Below are 16,268 nucleotides of genomic sequence, written 5' to 3'. Positions count from 1 at the left end.
TTGCAGCTGGGATGTGACAGTGTAGAATACAAGTTAACGATACATAGACACACCCAATATGTATACTGAGATTGGCTGATTTAAAAAAACCAAAACCAAAAAACATTACTCCAAAACATCACTTCAGCAATGAGAAGCTGAGAGTTAGGTTGAGACACTCAAGGCGCCAGTCAATAGGAGAAACATGGACTGAACGTATTTCCTCTCATTTTCAGTACCATTTTTCTCCTACAGCGTAAACCATTACGGAATGACTATAAAGACATGCTGTGAGGTGAGGGAATCCACCACTGTTAGGCAAGAAAAGCAAGAGATTCTGCCAAAGCAGGGAAAGAAGAGACCAGTCTTCTACAGGGTACAGGTTGTTTGACACCCAGTTTTCTCACAAAGAGCTCTCTGCCTTGGAAGACTGTTCACTGCAATCTCCCTGAGAGCTGGGGTAACATGCGGCTACAATTGCTACCTTTACCTGCATGGTTCTCATCCAGCTTGGAAAATGACTTACTCTCATTTCAGGCCTCTCTAAATCCTGTGGTGGGGATAAAGTAAATCATGAAAACCTACCACATCTTTGGCAGGTCCAAAATGGGCAGAGGTTTCAGGAATGTACCACACTATCCCACCCACATCTCTTCCCTTCTTTATTCAAACAAATCTGAAACAACAAAGGTTGAAAAGTTTCCACTCTGCCTTATTATAACTGTACCATGGGTACATAGCCGGCTGGGGTTTTCAGTAGCCCGAGGGAGGTAGGGATGTGTCTACTCCCAGCTCACTCACTCCCACAATAAACAATCAGTAAACAGCTTGCTGCCCTAGGCAACTACTTGTCCAGCTTGGCCAGGCTCTGAGGCTGGGGTGGGGAAGTGTTCTGAGTCACAATTCAGGCTGTGAGGCCAGGTAAAGCTTGGGAGTCTGGTTCAGCTTTGAGGTCCTGGAGGTTTCTATTGAAGGCCCCCCCCCCCCCCTCCGAGAATCATCCTATTAAGTTCACTCAGGATGACAGGGGCTCTAGGTAGGGGAGTTGAAAGAAGGAAGGTCAATTGAAGGAACAACCGTGGCACATTCACTGTAAATACGATTAGTTTTTTGCTTCAAAGGTTCCCTTTTACAGCTAGGGCAGGTGGCATCTTAAAAACACCACCTCAGGAAGGATAACAACACCGATAGGGGCAAAATGAAATGGCTTCTTTTCAGCCATTAGATCCCTCCCGGCCAAATATCAGTGAATAGAACAGGTGGGAGGGATTCAGGAATGGAAGAGAGGGCACGCAGAACAGAAGGCTTTAGGAGGTGTCTTCTCACACTCAGCCACGGATCCAGAACTGCAACAGTTCCATCGGACTGTGACAATTCCTCCTCATTGTTGAGGATTAGGGTGTCTCCGTAAGGAAGACAGAGAAATGGGTTACATAGGGGAAATAAAAAGACCACTTAAATATTTAAAACAAAACCCACAAAATAATTGGACCTCAGAGGGTCCAAGAGTGGTGGAGAGACATCCCGACCTGCGCTCGTTCGCTTTCCATGAAGTCCCCACCCCCCTCCCCCCGCTCGCTTCTCCATTTTCAGGCATCCTTCTCCAGGAACCAGTCCTTTCAGCCTCCAGGCGGGGAGGCGTTTCCAGCTCGTGGAGACCCGGGGCATCCCGAGCAGCGGGTTGCCAGCCACGTCCCCACCCTTCCTCCCGCGCCTCTGGGGCCCGCCTCGTTCAGGTTGCATTCCCAGCCCCGCGAGCCTAAGGCCGGTGATGGGCGACGCCCGGCCGGTTAGCGCTCCGCCCGCCGTCCGTGCGCTCCGGGGTCCCCGCGCCCGCGCCGCGCCGGCGCCTCTGCCGGCCGCCGGGGGTTATGAATGGGCGCAGCGGAAGCCCCGCCCCACCCGGACGTGACGCCCGGCCAATGGCAGCGCGGGCTGCGTGGATGGATGAGGTCAGCGCTGTCGTGTCGGGAATGGAATGTGTAAGTGTAACATTCAGAACCGGGTAACATTCGGCGACCGAACGCGGCGGTCGGCAGTGATAGCGCGGGGCCTGCGAAGCACCGCTCGGGGCCGGCATTGCCCGCGGGGAGGACGCGCCGCCGCCGCCGCCCCGCGCCGCCTCGTGCCGCCGGCCGGGCCGCCGCGCGCCCGGGGAGCCGGCCCCGTGAGCGCAGGAGTAAACACCGGCGGAGTGTAGGAGCCGCTGCAGAAGGGAATAAAGAGACATGCAGGGATTTGTGAGGTTACGGCGCCCCAGCTGCAAGATGCACTAGCCGGCTGAAGCCGGGGCGGATTGACTTGTTGGAACCGTAGTGCTCTGCACCGGAGTGTGGATGAGTTGAAGTTGCTTTCCCCGGGCTCGTTCTCCACGCCGCCGAGAGGAATCCGAGCGGAGAGGCAGTCACTTCGTCTTGCCATTGATTGGGTATCGGGAGCTTTTTCTTCCCTGCTCTCTTTCTTTTCCTCGGTCTTGTTGCATGCAAGAAAATTACAGTCCGCTGTTCGCCCGCCCTGGGTGCGAGATCTTCTGCCCGGCTCTCTCCCGTGCATTGTGCAGCCCAAAGATGAAAGACCGAAGGGGAGAAAGTTAAAGAAATCGCCCACATGCGCTGGATCAGTCCACGGCTTGGGGAAAGGCATCCAGAGAAGGTGGGAGCGGAGAGTTTGAAGTCTTTACAGGCGGGAAGATGGCGGACTGGAGCTGAAAGTGTTGATTGGGAAACTTGGGTGATTCTTGTGTTTATTTACAATCCTCTTGACCCAGGCAGGACACATGCAGGCCAAAAAACGCTATTTCATCCTGCTCTCAGCTGGCTCTTGTCTCGCCCTTTTGTTTTATTTTGGAGGCGTGCAGTTTAGGGCATCGAGGAGCCACAGCCGGAGAGAAGAGCACAGTGGTCGGAATGGCTTGCACCAACCCAGTCCGGATCATTTCTGGCCCCGCTTCCCGGACGCTCTGCGCCCCTTCTTTCCTTGGGATCAATTGGAAAACGAGGATTCCAGCGTGCACATTTCCCCCCGGCAGAAGCGGGACGCCAACTCGAGCATCTACAAAGGCAAGAAGTGCCGCATGGAGTCCTGCTTCGATTTCACCCTTTGCAAGAAAAACGGCTTCAAAGTCTACGTCTACCCGCAGCAGAAAGGGGAGAAAATTGCCGAAAGTTACCAAAACATTCTAGCGGCCATCGAGGGCTCCAGGTTCTACACCTCGGACCCCAGCCAGGCGTGCCTCTTTGTCCTGAGTCTGGATACTTTAGACAGAGACCAGTTATCACCTCAGTATGTGCACAATTTGAGATCCAAAGTGCAGAGTCTCCACTTGTGGAACAATGGTAGGAATCATTTAATTTTTAATTTATATTCTGGCACTTGGCCTGACTACACCGAGGACGTGGGGTTTGACATCGGCCAGGCGATGCTGGCCAAAGCCAGCATCAGTACTGAAAACTTCCGACCAAACTTTGATGTTTCTATTCCCCTCTTTTCTAAGGATCATCCCAGGACAGGAGGGGAGAGGGGGTTTTTGAAATTTAACACCATCCCTCCCCTCAGGAAGTACATGCTGGTATTCAAGGGGAAGAGGTACCTGACAGGGATAGGGTCAGACACCAGGAATGCCTTATATCACGTCCATAACGGGGAGGACGTCTTGCTCCTCACCACCTGCAAGCATGGCAAAGACTGGCAAAAGCACAAGGATTCTCGCTGTGACAGAGACAACACCGAGTATGAGAAGTGAGTAAGGGCTGCCTCCCTTCGAGGCTCAGCCCTGGGCCCTGGATACCTGAGTCCAGGTGGGAGGTTGGGGAGGGGGGGCGTGCGGGGTGGAGACAGAAGCCCTCAGTTCTGTTGCTTCCTGGGACCAGGCGGCCGGGTTCAAGTGTGGGGGGGCCGAACTTGAGCTTCTCAGGTAAACTCGACCGAGTACTCTCTCCAATCAAGTTGGTAAAGGTTATCTCCCTGAGACTTTGAAAACCCTTTAGGACTCATGTGTCTTCCGCACAATCTGGGGCTCTGATCCAAGTTTGGAAACGCGTTTCACTGAAGGGTACTAGAGAGTATTTGTGACCGGGTCTGGAGACCCGGAGATACACAGCTCTACCCAAGTCCACAGACACTTACCCTTATGCTTTGCTTGTTTCCCTCAAGAACATGGGTACCTGTTCTCTGGGCAGTTTGCTAGGCTTAAATTTGCACCTTTCTCCCTAAGCTTTAGATTCTTGATAGCTGGAATATTTTAATTTTTATCTCCCCAACTTGTGACTGTCTCTTACTTCCTCTAAGAGTTGATGTTTATTAAGGGTAGAGTGTAAGTTGGTTAGGGTCATTCATTCATTCATTCATTCATTCCTATAAGCCCTCTCTTTCTTGGAGAAACTTTAAAATCTGGGCCTCAGGCCCACTGCAGTGAACTACCCTTACTAATTTAGATTTCCTTTTCTTCTTTGTCTTTATCTATTTGCATATAAATGTGGACTGTTACTCTTTGAATGGGCTTGAGATGCCTCCTTAGCCTCGGTGGAGGGGAGAGTTTTGTTTAGTTGCTAAGTAACTGAGTTGGTTACTTTGTAGCCCCTTTCAGTCTTCCTTTTCCTTGTCTTCAACAGTAGCTGACATACAGGATTCCAGGTCAAAGTTAGAGTTCACAAATCTGCTTTAAACCGAGGCTGGCCGGTCAGTTTCCTGATAGCTGAGGTCAGTGCCCCAGACTCACTTATGTTTGGCTGGGAAAGAGTTAGTGAGCTCCTGTGGTGCATTTCCACTTTACGCCAGTTAAAAACCAGAGCAGCCTTGTGCTACCCAGGGAAAGAAGGGGAAACCTCTCAGCTGAGTACAAGAGGAACTGGCAGAGGTTGGTAGATTGTGCAATTGATTCATGAAGTGCAGACCAGGGGACATGCTGGTCCCCTCAAACGGGATTGGATCAGGAAGGGGTAGGGTGGGAACTGGGCCCCCGAAATGAAAGGTTTGATTATTGCCCATGGATTCCTTCAGACTCTTCTGGTCTTGGTGAGAGTGATCATCTTCTGAGACTCCATCGTAGAGGATGAGGGAGGGAGAGGAAATATCAAGCGTGGGGATTCTGAGTCTGAATCCCTAGGACATTTTCCATTTCAATTGTAGGAAAAGCCTGAGGCCAGGATCAATTGTGAATCCATAGTTTCCTCTTACATACGGAAGTTCTGTGTGAATATTGAGTGTTGTTGTGATGGAGTAAAAATACTCTGCAACTGTGGTCAGAATAAACTGCTTTGTTGAAAGGACAATATACTTTGACAAAGTCTGAGGGGTGCTTGTGAGAAAGCAGTGCCTTCTAGGAATTTCTTTGGCTGGTGCGATGAGGCTGATCTTTTGATGGCTTCTAAAGCAATCTCTCCAAGCTTTAAAGAAAGATCGTGGTGTTCTTCATTCTGAAAGAGCAGATGTTCCCTGTGTTCGACCTTCTCCCACAACAGTAAATAACAATTCTGTACATTTTCTGTGGAAAGTTTACTTTCGCTTTCTAGAGAGCAGGGATGGAGAAAGGTGTGGCCGATTGGCTTCCACTCAACTTTGTTTTGCTAATTGAATGTAATTAATTTTTCACCTTTCAGTGCTTGGGCCAAGAAATCTGACACCTTCCAACTCTTCTTGATTTAAGTTTAAAGACCACCTGGGTCAGGGCCTCAGGATCATCTCTGTTTGGAAGTGTGGCATTCAGAAAGAGAACAAGTTTACTTTTTCTCTTTAGCAGTAATTTCCTCGGTTTAATGTTTCCTTTTACAATCCTTCTAGTCCCAGTATTGCTTACTGGGCTGTGTTAGTGGTGCACATCACTCACTCAGCAGACTGGAACTCCTTCCTTGTCTTGGGTTGTCAGAATTGTTACTTGCAAATATGGCTGAGTGTTTGCTTTTGACTTTGGAATACACAGGGATGAAATAAGAATGCAGGAATCTGGAAGCAGTGTGGGTACTAATGTACTTTAGAAGACACCCGATGCTGCACTCTGAGGTAAGAGTGCTGGGGCAGCGCAGAACTCCTCAGCCGCCCTGAGGCTGACCACAGCAGAACCCTTGGAGATGAGTTGATCCTGAAGTCGGATCTGTGGCACTGTTCCTTCCATCCTGGGAGTCATCTCTGAGTTGATTTCTACCCAGGGTTTAAGCAGTTTCCTGGGTACTCTAGACATTCATTTGGTAATGGCTTGTAAAGACGAGATCAATTTTCATCTACTTCTCTTCTGCATTAGCAAGTACCTATGAAAAGGTTTCAACTTAATTTGCTTCGACGAGCAGCCTCATACAGGTTTGCTTGGGACACCGGATCTGATAATTAGATTGGAAATTTATAGCACCTTGTTCAAGTTAGGCTACTAGAAGAACGTAAGCAGATACGTCAACTCCAGCACGTCATGGTGGTGTGTAATGTTGTAGGTTTCCAGGGAAGTGGTTGGGGATTCCTGCCCCACTTATGATTTTGTGAAAAACACATCGATCTCACCAGGGCAGAACAGCTGTGTGGAGAAAATGGGAATTATTTTTGTGATGAAGAAAAAGTTTCTGTAAACTTTGATCCAGCCTTCTAATTACCTTAAACACTCACTTTTTTCATAATGCACGCAATTTTTATCAGTTACACATCTTTTTAATTTTCACTTTATTTCATTTCTTACTGTCCTGGAACTAGCTCTGTAGAACAGGCTGCCCTTGAACTCAGGGATCCACTGCCTCCGAGTACTGGGATTAAAGGTGCGCTCCACATCTGATTCTCAGTTACACATCAAACCAGGTGTAGCTGGCACCAGCTGAACCGAGTCGTTGCTGGGATTGGCGATCTTGAGTGAGACCTTAGAGAAATTCTCTGCATTTTAATGCTTTTGGCTTCTCAGGCATCCTTACATGATGACTACGTTTTTGCGGGGACATCCCCGGTTAGATCCCTTTGAAGGTCATTATCAGGGAACTTCAAGTTTGGCTATCGCACACAGAAGGAAGAGAAGATAATGAGAGGTGGCCTATACCTCTGACCCTTTCCTTTCAGAGCATCTTTTCTGAGAACAGTCAAAACACCATGAAGCTTGTCAGACCCTGTTCTGTTCACCAGAGCTGTACCCTACTGGTGTTTTAAAAAACAAAACATTTCTTTAGTGTTTGTGTGCATGTGTGTGCGCATGCATGGAGTTCAGCGGACACCTTGGAGTCAGTCCTCCTCTTTCACCAAGTGGGGTTTGGGAATCAAATGCACATCCTCAGGCTTGGAGGCCAGTGGCCTTCCCTAATGAGTCACCTCATCAGCTCTAGCCATGCACTGTTTAAGGATGGGTGATCATTTAGCTTATAGGAATAGAAAGTGAAGGATGGCAGCTTTTATTTGGGGAGCGGTTGGCACTCTGATGTGTTTTAGTAGTGGCCTTTGGAAATTTTCATTACCCAGCACTGCTTTCATTTCTAATTGCAAACACTTTGGAAGCACTCAGCCTCCAGGACATCCCGATTGGTGCTGCTGGTATTTCTACAACTTGATGAAAACTTACCAAAGGTGGCTGGCAGGAGAAAGAGAAAAAAAGTGTCAACTAGCTTAAAGAGCTGATGCAGCTCTTTAAAGGGACAGGCTTAGAGCCTTACGTGAGGGTCATGGTTCCCCTTTATTGTTGATAAAATAATAGGTGTGTCCCCAAAACCGCTTAGTGTAACTCATTCTTATTTATTTATTCTTTTTAAATTTTGTTGAGCATTTCTATTTGACCTTAAACATTTAAGGTGCATGTGGAATTGGCCAAACAACTTGGATTCAGATGCAATTGCAGAGGAAGGAAACTGTGCTTAAGACCAGCCATTGTACAAAAGGGCTTTTTCTCTCTGTCCTCCATTGTCCTCAGCTGGGTTCATAGACACAGGGAGCAAGTTCCTGACCCCGGGCCTAACTCTTCCTGAATGTTTTCCTCTTCTGAAAGGAGAAAAGCAGGAACTGTGAGGCACAGTCTCCAGATGTAAAATGTTAGCACCTTTCTCCTCACAGTTGTGTGATGGCACAAAGTGTTTCTAAAATAACCCACAGATTAGAAATAAAAATAATAGTCCTGTGGCGAGCTATGAAGTTGACAAATGTGTCTTCGGACAGTGAAGTTATTGAAGTTATATCCCCTTCTCCAAGTTCCTCATCTTCCCGAACATGCCTTCTGAAGAGAACACCTGAAAGCCTTGACTCACAAGAAATTGAGGTTGGGGGACGTTACTGACATTTTGCAGGGAGAGTTGTGGTTTGATTGAGTCCAGAGTAGGAAATGTGGAAAGGTGTCTGTTACCCGAGATGTGCGTCTAAAGGGTTTTACTACGCTTCATTCATGACAAGCTGCTAAGATTTGGGCAGATCCCTTTGAACCTTTGGTTCTCTTGATACCAGTTGGCGGGCACAGAATGGATAAAAGGAGACACCATACCCCAGGGTGGTTGTGGTTTGCTTCATATCCTGGAAGATCTACTGTCACAGAAGAGGATTCTAGAAAGCTGACTCTGACTTTGTGTCAGTGTCCTACCGAAGGTTTGGTGGGTAGAGCCCAGCTGCGTTTCTCACGGGTACCTTGCAGTGTGTCTTGTTAGTGCTTCGTAGCAGTGTAAGCTGAAGCCAGAGGTTCTGAGGTTACTTGTCCAAGGCCTCCTAGTTCGGAAGTGGCAGAACTTGGGCTGTAGCCCAGGTTTTCTGGCTCCCAGTCTTCTCACTGTGGCCTGCTACTGCTTTCTGACACCCAGTCCAATGAGGTCACATGAAGCGGTCATTGCGTTCCACATTCTTCAGACATAAATGTGGGAACCCCTCTTCGATCAAATGTAATAATTAATTGTTTTCACTTATGGTCTCTTCAACCTTGGTCAGCTTTGAACTTAGCCTCCTTTCCAAACTGGAAGAATGCTTTTTACTTAACTTTTCCTTTCTTATCTCATTAAAGCCTTCCAATAAGTGAATTCAGTATTACGTGTAGTGAACGAATGATTCTGTGACCAGGGGCTTTACGTCCCAGAGCCTGCATATTCTGTTCTTCAAAATGTTAGTCTCCTGGAGAATAAGAAATTTGCCTGTTAGTTAGCAAGTGAGTCGGGTGTGTGTATATTGGATGTCTCTGTCACTGCTTTGCACATTTCCTAGGGAAAGACTTTAGCTTGCACATGTGCTAATAGGACCTCAATTCTGACATTTAAACTCTGAACTACTCGAAGGGATGATTTGTGAGCATTTCAATCTGACCTGCATGCATTCAGCTTTTCAGGATCTCCTCGTCTCTTCAAAGTGATGTTTGCCCGCAGTGAAGCATCCCCTGCTTCCTGTGATTGCACTCCTGGGATGAGTACTAGAGGGACAGGTACACCAGGTGGATGTATGAGCCAGCAGTGTAGAAAGGCTCACTGGGAGATTTTGCTGCTGGCTAGGGTGCAGTCCAGAGCTGGGGAACTTGGTGGGCAAGCTTATGCCTAGTAGTCCCAGGCACACATCATTCAAGTGAAATCTTTATTTTACGCAGGTAGGGCTGTGGAGACAGCTTAGCAAGCACAAGGACTTGAATCTGGACTACCAGCACCCATGTGAAAAGCCAGCTATGGTAGCATGCTTATAATTTCAGCACTAGGGAGTCAGAGACAGGAGGATTCTTGGAGCTTGCTGGTCACCCAGTCTAGTGTAATTGGTGAGCTTCCGGTTCAGAAAATAAGGGGAAGTGATTGAAGAAGACACCAGATGTAGGTGTCTCTGCCCTCCATGTATATCATACACGCTTGATCTCTGTCCACCATATGCACTAGTACACGCTACTGCCAGACACACACGTGTACATGCGATCACACCTGTCATAATAGCTGGAGACCAGCTCCTGGGGGGAAATGGAGAAGATACAGGATACAGCAAAGTGGTGTTCCATTTCATTTCTCATCCCGTTATGAGAGCAAGGCCATGCCCAAGTTTGATTTAGCTGCCCAACCATTATGTTTGTATTGTTTTATCTCTGCTATCCCAACACTTTGTCCAGCTATGTGAATTATTTAGTCACTGGTAATAAATCTTAACTTCATTGTTTGTCCAAGCTGCCCACGTGTTGAAGTTAGGGCTAAAGCATTGGTAAGCACAGCTCCTGGCCTGCTGCTGGCTACTCTGTTTCTCTGGAAGTTGAAGTCGGATCTAAGTGTGCTTGTGTGCTTACCCCCTTAACGTTATTTAAGAATATTTTACTGTCCTGCCAAAATGAAGTGGGACTTTTAAACACTTTAAAAAAAAAAGAAAATTCATAGCTGTGTCATAGTTTAACCATATATATTATATTTACTTTTGGAGGGTGGATTTCACCAGAGAGCCTGGTTCTTGACTGGGGTCTCTCTTTTGAAAAACAACAGAGGACTTGCGTGCCCTTCCCCCACCCCTCACCCCACTGGAGTGGTAGGTGTTTTTAAGGTGAGACTGAGCACCCAGTTAGGGAAGTAGCTGTCATTAAATGACAGCTTAGATAAACAGTGTAGGTGGTAATTGGTCCTGCAGGGGGTCTTTGAAGCTCCTGGCTCTGTTCCCTTTGAAGTTTTGTTTTGGCTCCAGCCAAAACCTCTCCGGTCTCTTAACTGTGCTGGCAGCAATAGACTTTGCTCTCCTAACACAATGCTTGCTTTCTGGGGAATCTCAGGGTCTAATTGACCCAACTTGGGGGAGATGGCCCTTTTTCTAGCATCTTGTATCAGTCAGGCCTTTGCTTCTGTTTTCCCTTTGATTGCAGACTCTCTGATCCAGGGGAGGTGAGTTTGACAGGTTCTTTACCTCTGGACCGCCAAATAAGGAATTCTTACACCTAGCGTATTGTTTTTAAGTATCTTTAAAACCAGGCACAAAACAGAATCAACAGTTAATGTCCTTCTTTTCAAGCCTTTTTAATTTTTGGGTAACACTGAGAGATCTGAAGCAATGCATATTTGAGTTTTCTGTTGTACCTTTTTGTCTTGTGTGGAGCCTTAGGAAGCAGTCTGGGATTCTGAAGGAAGGGGTAGCTGGCAAGGATTCTCTGACTAATTTTTTTTAACCTTTCAGACTCAGTTTTTGTAGCTGGCAATGGAGATCAGGTTACCAGCCTCACAGGGTCATTAAGAGGATCAAAAGAGGTGGAGTGTATGTGAATGTACCTTGTAAATGATAATATGCCCTCTAGGGTGGCCGTGTTATTAAAACCATCTTCCTGTCATGGTCTAGTCAACTATGGAGTGGCTCAGTTGGTTTCATAACTCAGCCTTTTAACTGTGCCCCTGAAAACGTTCTGCTCATCTCTTCCCTGAAACTGAATTCCCAGGTAACCGTGGGCTTAAGTGCTCCGGTGTTTAATCACTGCTCAGTGGAATGTAGAAAGACATGTATGGAGCTTGCAGGCTGGAGGTGGTAGGTGGCCGGGGTAGAGGGCAGCCCCTGGGGTATCCCAACATTTCCTTGCTCCCATGTTCTCTATGTTCCTTGCATCAAGGATGCAGGCTCTCTCTTCTGCATTTACCAATAGCAGCTGAGGACTGCTTGTGGAGAGCCACCCTGTCTGACTAGGACTGAGCCACGTAGCAATTTCCGTGAGCTGCTTCAGTGGGTTCCTAAGTTACAGTCACAAGCACACCATCTCTCAGGCCATGTTTAGTCACAGGATTCACTCCAAGGGGACATGGGACAGACACTGAACTAAAAGAGTTGCACTAAGTTCGCAGCATGTGATGCGATACCTGGACAGGGTACTTTGTTTCTGTTCTGGCCAGCTCTTCTGTGTCTCCGTGTCTGCCAGCCCTTAACAGTGAGTCAGTCTTGCGTGCTGTTGTCCGGTGCTGCTGGGGAACCAAGTCCGGTTGACTTTTGCAGAGATTGATCATTGCTCTTGCAGGGAGGAGCCTTTCACAGTAGGCCATGAATTGGGTGTGCTGGAGACCTGATCAATGGAGGAGGGATTGCTCTGTCACATTGTCACTCTTAACAGGTGAACATCCTTTTGCAAAGAACAGCTTGAAGTCGTTTCCTGGAACAGGGGACTGTGGTTAGAGGAAGTTTAGCTGTGGCAGGTACTTTTGAAGCCATATCCTGTTGGCACTTTTGAGTATGAACCCAGAGGATGGCAACAGCCACTAATTCTTCTGGAGCTTGTTCTGTGTGCTGGTAATTGGGTTGTTGCAACTTCTTAATCTTTTGGCGCCCTTAGTCGGAACCTACCATTTGTTCTTCACTTTGTAAATGAAGAAAGAGAGGCAGAGAGTCTTCCCATTGACCTACCGAAGAGCATGCAGACTATGAGGATGGAGGTGTTCTGACTTCTAGGCCTGTGCTCTCAATCATACAGAGTGCTTCTGTGCCTTTGAGTAGTCCTCCTGCCAGCAAGGCAACCACGCTCTCACCTCTTGTCGAATGTTTGATTGATGGGTGGAGTATCACTTGGGCTTTTCACCCAGAATTGATTTCATCCTGTTTAGAGAGAATGTTCTAACCATTTTGGAAATCTGATTTCCCAGCTCTAGTAGATCTGTAGCAGTTCATTTAAAGACAAGAGTAGGGAAGATGGGACGGCTGACAAGACAAATACAAGGACGGAGGCCCGGGAGTTATGACACATAACACTCAGAAGCAAAGAAGCCTAGTAGGTTGTGAATAGCTGGCCCAGTGCTTAACTGTACCTAACCCTCTGAGTGCCCGCAGTACCTTACCTGTCACGCAGTAGAGCTTCGGTAAATATTTGATAAGCCACACTGTGGTTATTGTTGACCCGAGGCATCATTTGTGTGTACTCATCTTTAATAAAGTGGAAAAACACTGCATTTCTCTAACTTGCTTAATCATATGGGAGATATAGAAATGTTTGGGCGCCCTTAAGAATAAGCTGTCCTTTTGAAAACTCGTCAGCCAAGCTCACCTTGGTACCCTGCTTACATGCTCAAGGTACAGGCAGGCCGGGGTGGGGGCTCGTCCCCGGCAGGGCAGGTATGTGAGGTACATGACACCCACATTCTTAGAGAGATGAGACCTGAAGGACAGAAGGGTAGAATGGATGCCACCCTACATCCTGTGTACATTCCAACACCCTGAGAGCTCATGAAATCATCAGTGGGATTGTTGTAAAAAAGGATCACATGCTGTGTGACTGCTGGTCCAACTGTCACTGCTTCCTCAGCTTCATCCCATCCACAAGAAAGAGCCACACCCCCCTCCTCCCTTTTCCAGCAACTTTCTGGAAAGCACCACCCTGCTCTTTCTCACGTTTACAGTCACTTCCTGAACTCCTAGTCCGTATTTTCTTAGAACATTTCATGACTGCTGTAGCTTTGCCTTTCCATTTACTGAGCTATTTGTTTCTCGTCTTTCAGTAAGTTGCGTAGATGCCGAGGGAAGGAGTTCTGGGTCCAGTAATGCTTCTATCTTTAATTTGTTCATCTTAGTACATAAAATAGTCTTGTGCCTACCATATGCATACATAGATGTTAGCAGTGACATGCACCCTGCCCTCCATGTTATGCAAATGTTATGCAAATATTATGCAAATTTACATGTCGGGAGATATCAGCTTCTTTGAAGAAAAGCATCATCACAGGCAGTACTGTAGCCCCATGATAAGATTGTGTAGTAGGATCTCCTTGCAGCTTCTGTCAGGGGATCTTGGCTCTAGGCATAGGATGGGTCAGAGTCTGTAGGGGTGAAGTTCCAGGTTTCTGAAAAGATTAGCCAGTGTTTTGAAAGCCCAGTGAGAATAAGACTAAGGAGATGTTTCCGTGGTTTTTAAAAGTGGGTGGGAGAAAGCTTCCTTGGGAACATGACTGGGGATTTTCCCACTATAGTTTTGGGGAGGGCCATTGTGAAGGGTGACAATCTCAGGTCTGTCTACCTTGTTCGAAGCAGTTCTCTTTGCTGCTTGCTGCTGTGTACACACTGCTAGCTTGCTCTGGAATTTCCATCTCATCTAGGAGTACTGGTACTACAGACACATAATACTGTGTCTGTCTTTATTTGTGGACTGGAGATAGGAACTCAAGTCCTCAGCCTTGCATGGCGAGCACCTAGCCATTTCCTCAACCCTAGTCCTATCAACTAATGTAAGTTGTTTTTATTGAACCACTCTTGACCATAGGTTCAGAATAGGAGGTCTGTTAAATTTCACTCTCTGTGATTGATAAAATAGGCTTTCCAGTCTCTCCTCCAACTTCAGTTTTTTTTTTTTTTCATTCATTTACCTGGTTTCCCTTTTTGTTTTCAAATGAGAAATTTCTTTCAGTATTTTTTTTGAAAGGTACTTTCTCCTTTAAAAAAACAAAAACCATATCAAACCTGTTGCATTGGTATGAAACCAAATTCAAATGAATTAGGAAGGTGTGGTGCACAGTAGCCTAAGATGTTTATGAGGACTAAATGAAAAACCATTATGTTCCCTTGATCATTTAACTGTAACAGTCTCTAGCTACCAGGGGCTCCCACCTTTTTAAAAAACTATTAGGAAAATTTCACAAACAGATAAAAACATCACATTCCAAAATTAACGAGACCCAGAGTCTATGCAACTTATGAGCTTGTATACAGTCAGTTACAAATGGTATTCAAAACAGAAGCCATGGGGCTCTGCAGTAAACCTAACCCTTTCAGTATTACACACACTACGGAGTCCACGACAGAATTAGAACTAGAAAGAATAGCGGCTCTATATCCTTTGTCGTAACCAGTGTCCCCCGTTACCACAGCCAGGCACTTCTCATCCTATGTTCAGCCTTCCTTGGTCTCTTCCCATACTGTACCCGTATGTACATCTGTTTACATGTGCACACATTTTATTGGCTACATTCTACATATGAGAGAGAACATGGAGTTTATTTCTTTCTGAGATTTCTTCCCCGTTTAATTACAGTTTCTTCCACGCCCTCCTCCCCAGGTTTGGTTGAATAAAAAATTTGGCTTTCTTTTTTTTTCTTTTCTTTTTTTTTTTTTCCATCTAAGTTCTGCTAGCTGGTACTTGAAGTGTTGCTGCAAAGCACATAGTAACATCACACTTAATAAAGCTACCAGGCTTCTAATGAATTCATGTGGAGATTTTTCATTCAATTAAAAAGCAAGGAAGGTGTACTGTTACTTCTCCTGTCGGCCTCTATTTCCTGAATTTAAAATCTGCTGTGGCTCAGGAGGACCCAGACTGGGCATGGTGTATTGCCTGCAGTTCTCAGGGTGTCTAGCCCGGACCCGGGCACTGTAGTGCAATTCCTTGAGTTCTTAGTTGGTCTTAAAAATTGACTCAGATTTGGCGACGATCATATGATACTTGATTAAGTATGAATTATGTTTTATGTTCTTCCACAGGTTGTGAAGGCTATTTTCCAAAATTATGGCTAGCCCTGTGTATCTGAAGAAATCTGAAAATCTAATCAGAGAGGGAGCTGACACTAAAATGCTTTTGCTTTGCTGAGAGGCAGAGAGTAATTTTTATGTGTTTGTGAAAGCACCGTTTCGTATATGCTACAGGCTCCTTTAAAATTCACATCACATTAAAAAGCTACCTTTAAACAGCGTGTTTTACGATGACTACATTTTTAAGAGTGGTGTAATGTGGCAACCCTTTAAATGTAGAGAGTGGTCTTTTATTGATTCAAGGAGTAGAAATGTGTAATTTCTTTTTGTATTTGGATTGTAGAGTTACAGTACATTTTTTAAAAAATGAGTTGTAGTTATGTTATGATAAAATTTAACTACCTCACTTCAGGGTTTAGTATAGGTAATAGATTCCAGTAGTATTTTGATGAATTTATTTTTATGTGTTGCCCTGTCTAAGGAGAAACTCAAGTAAGGATAATGTAGGGGGAAAAGGGATTAGATGCCAAAATAAACGATAGATTTCAGGAAAGACGAGTGAAGCGGTCATTACCTGTGAGTTCAAGAAGGGAAGAGCTGATCTTAGGAACAGTGTGAGAATATCGTCTCTCTGGATTTGTTCCTTTCCCCTAGTGACCAGTGAGCTGGTGACTGGGGCTGTCAAGTCTGCATCCTGATCGTGTCTGTCTGTAATTTAGAAGTGTGCTCTGGTGGTGAGGGTAGCGGGGACACACCTGGTGTTCCTCTCTGAATAACTGGGGTCAGACATATGCTCCTTCGGAGAGATGAACAATAAGATTACGGAGACAGCCTGGCATAGTTCAATTCTGGGGGTCATCTCAGCACTCAGGAAGTGGAAGCAGGAGGATCAGAAATTTAGGATCAACTTGGGCTAAAAAGTGGCACCTGGTAATCCACCCCTGCCCCCCAAAATCATGGCATGGTGTAGGTGAGAAAATTGAGAACCAGGAAAG

At 46.3% G+C, this 16,268-nt stretch overlaps 1 protein-coding gene and 1 pseudogene across 1 annotated transcript in view; both read left to right on the top strand.

The window, feature by feature from the left end:
- Window positions 1–1,773, top strand: part of Coa6-ps2 (cytochrome c oxidase assembly factor 6, pseudogene 2) — an 89,005-nt pseudogene extending 87,232 nt beyond the window's left edge.
- Window positions 1,774–2,635: 862 nt separating this feature from the next.
- The window catches only part of Ext1 (exostosin glycosyltransferase 1), a 278,847-nt gene continuing 265,214 nt past the window's right edge, over window positions 2,636–16,268 (top strand). Inside the window, exon 1 of the mRNA NM_001130540.1 lies at window positions 2,636–3,717. Within this exon, the coding sequence (NP_001124012.1) occupies window positions 2,756–3,717 (962 nt within the window). The 5' untranslated portion in view covers window positions 2,636–2,755. The remainder of the gene's footprint in view (window positions 3,718–16,268) is intronic.

The sequence above is a fragment of the Rattus norvegicus genome, chromosome 7, assembly GCF_021556685.1.
Source record: "Rattus norvegicus strain SHRSP/BbbUtx chromosome 7, alternate assembly SHRSP_T2T, whole genome shotgun sequence".
NCBI lineage: Eukaryota > Metazoa > Chordata > Mammalia > Rodentia > Muridae > Rattus > Rattus norvegicus.
Note: the sequence above shows the minus strand (reverse complement) of the source record. Positions and strands in the feature narration are given on the sequence as shown.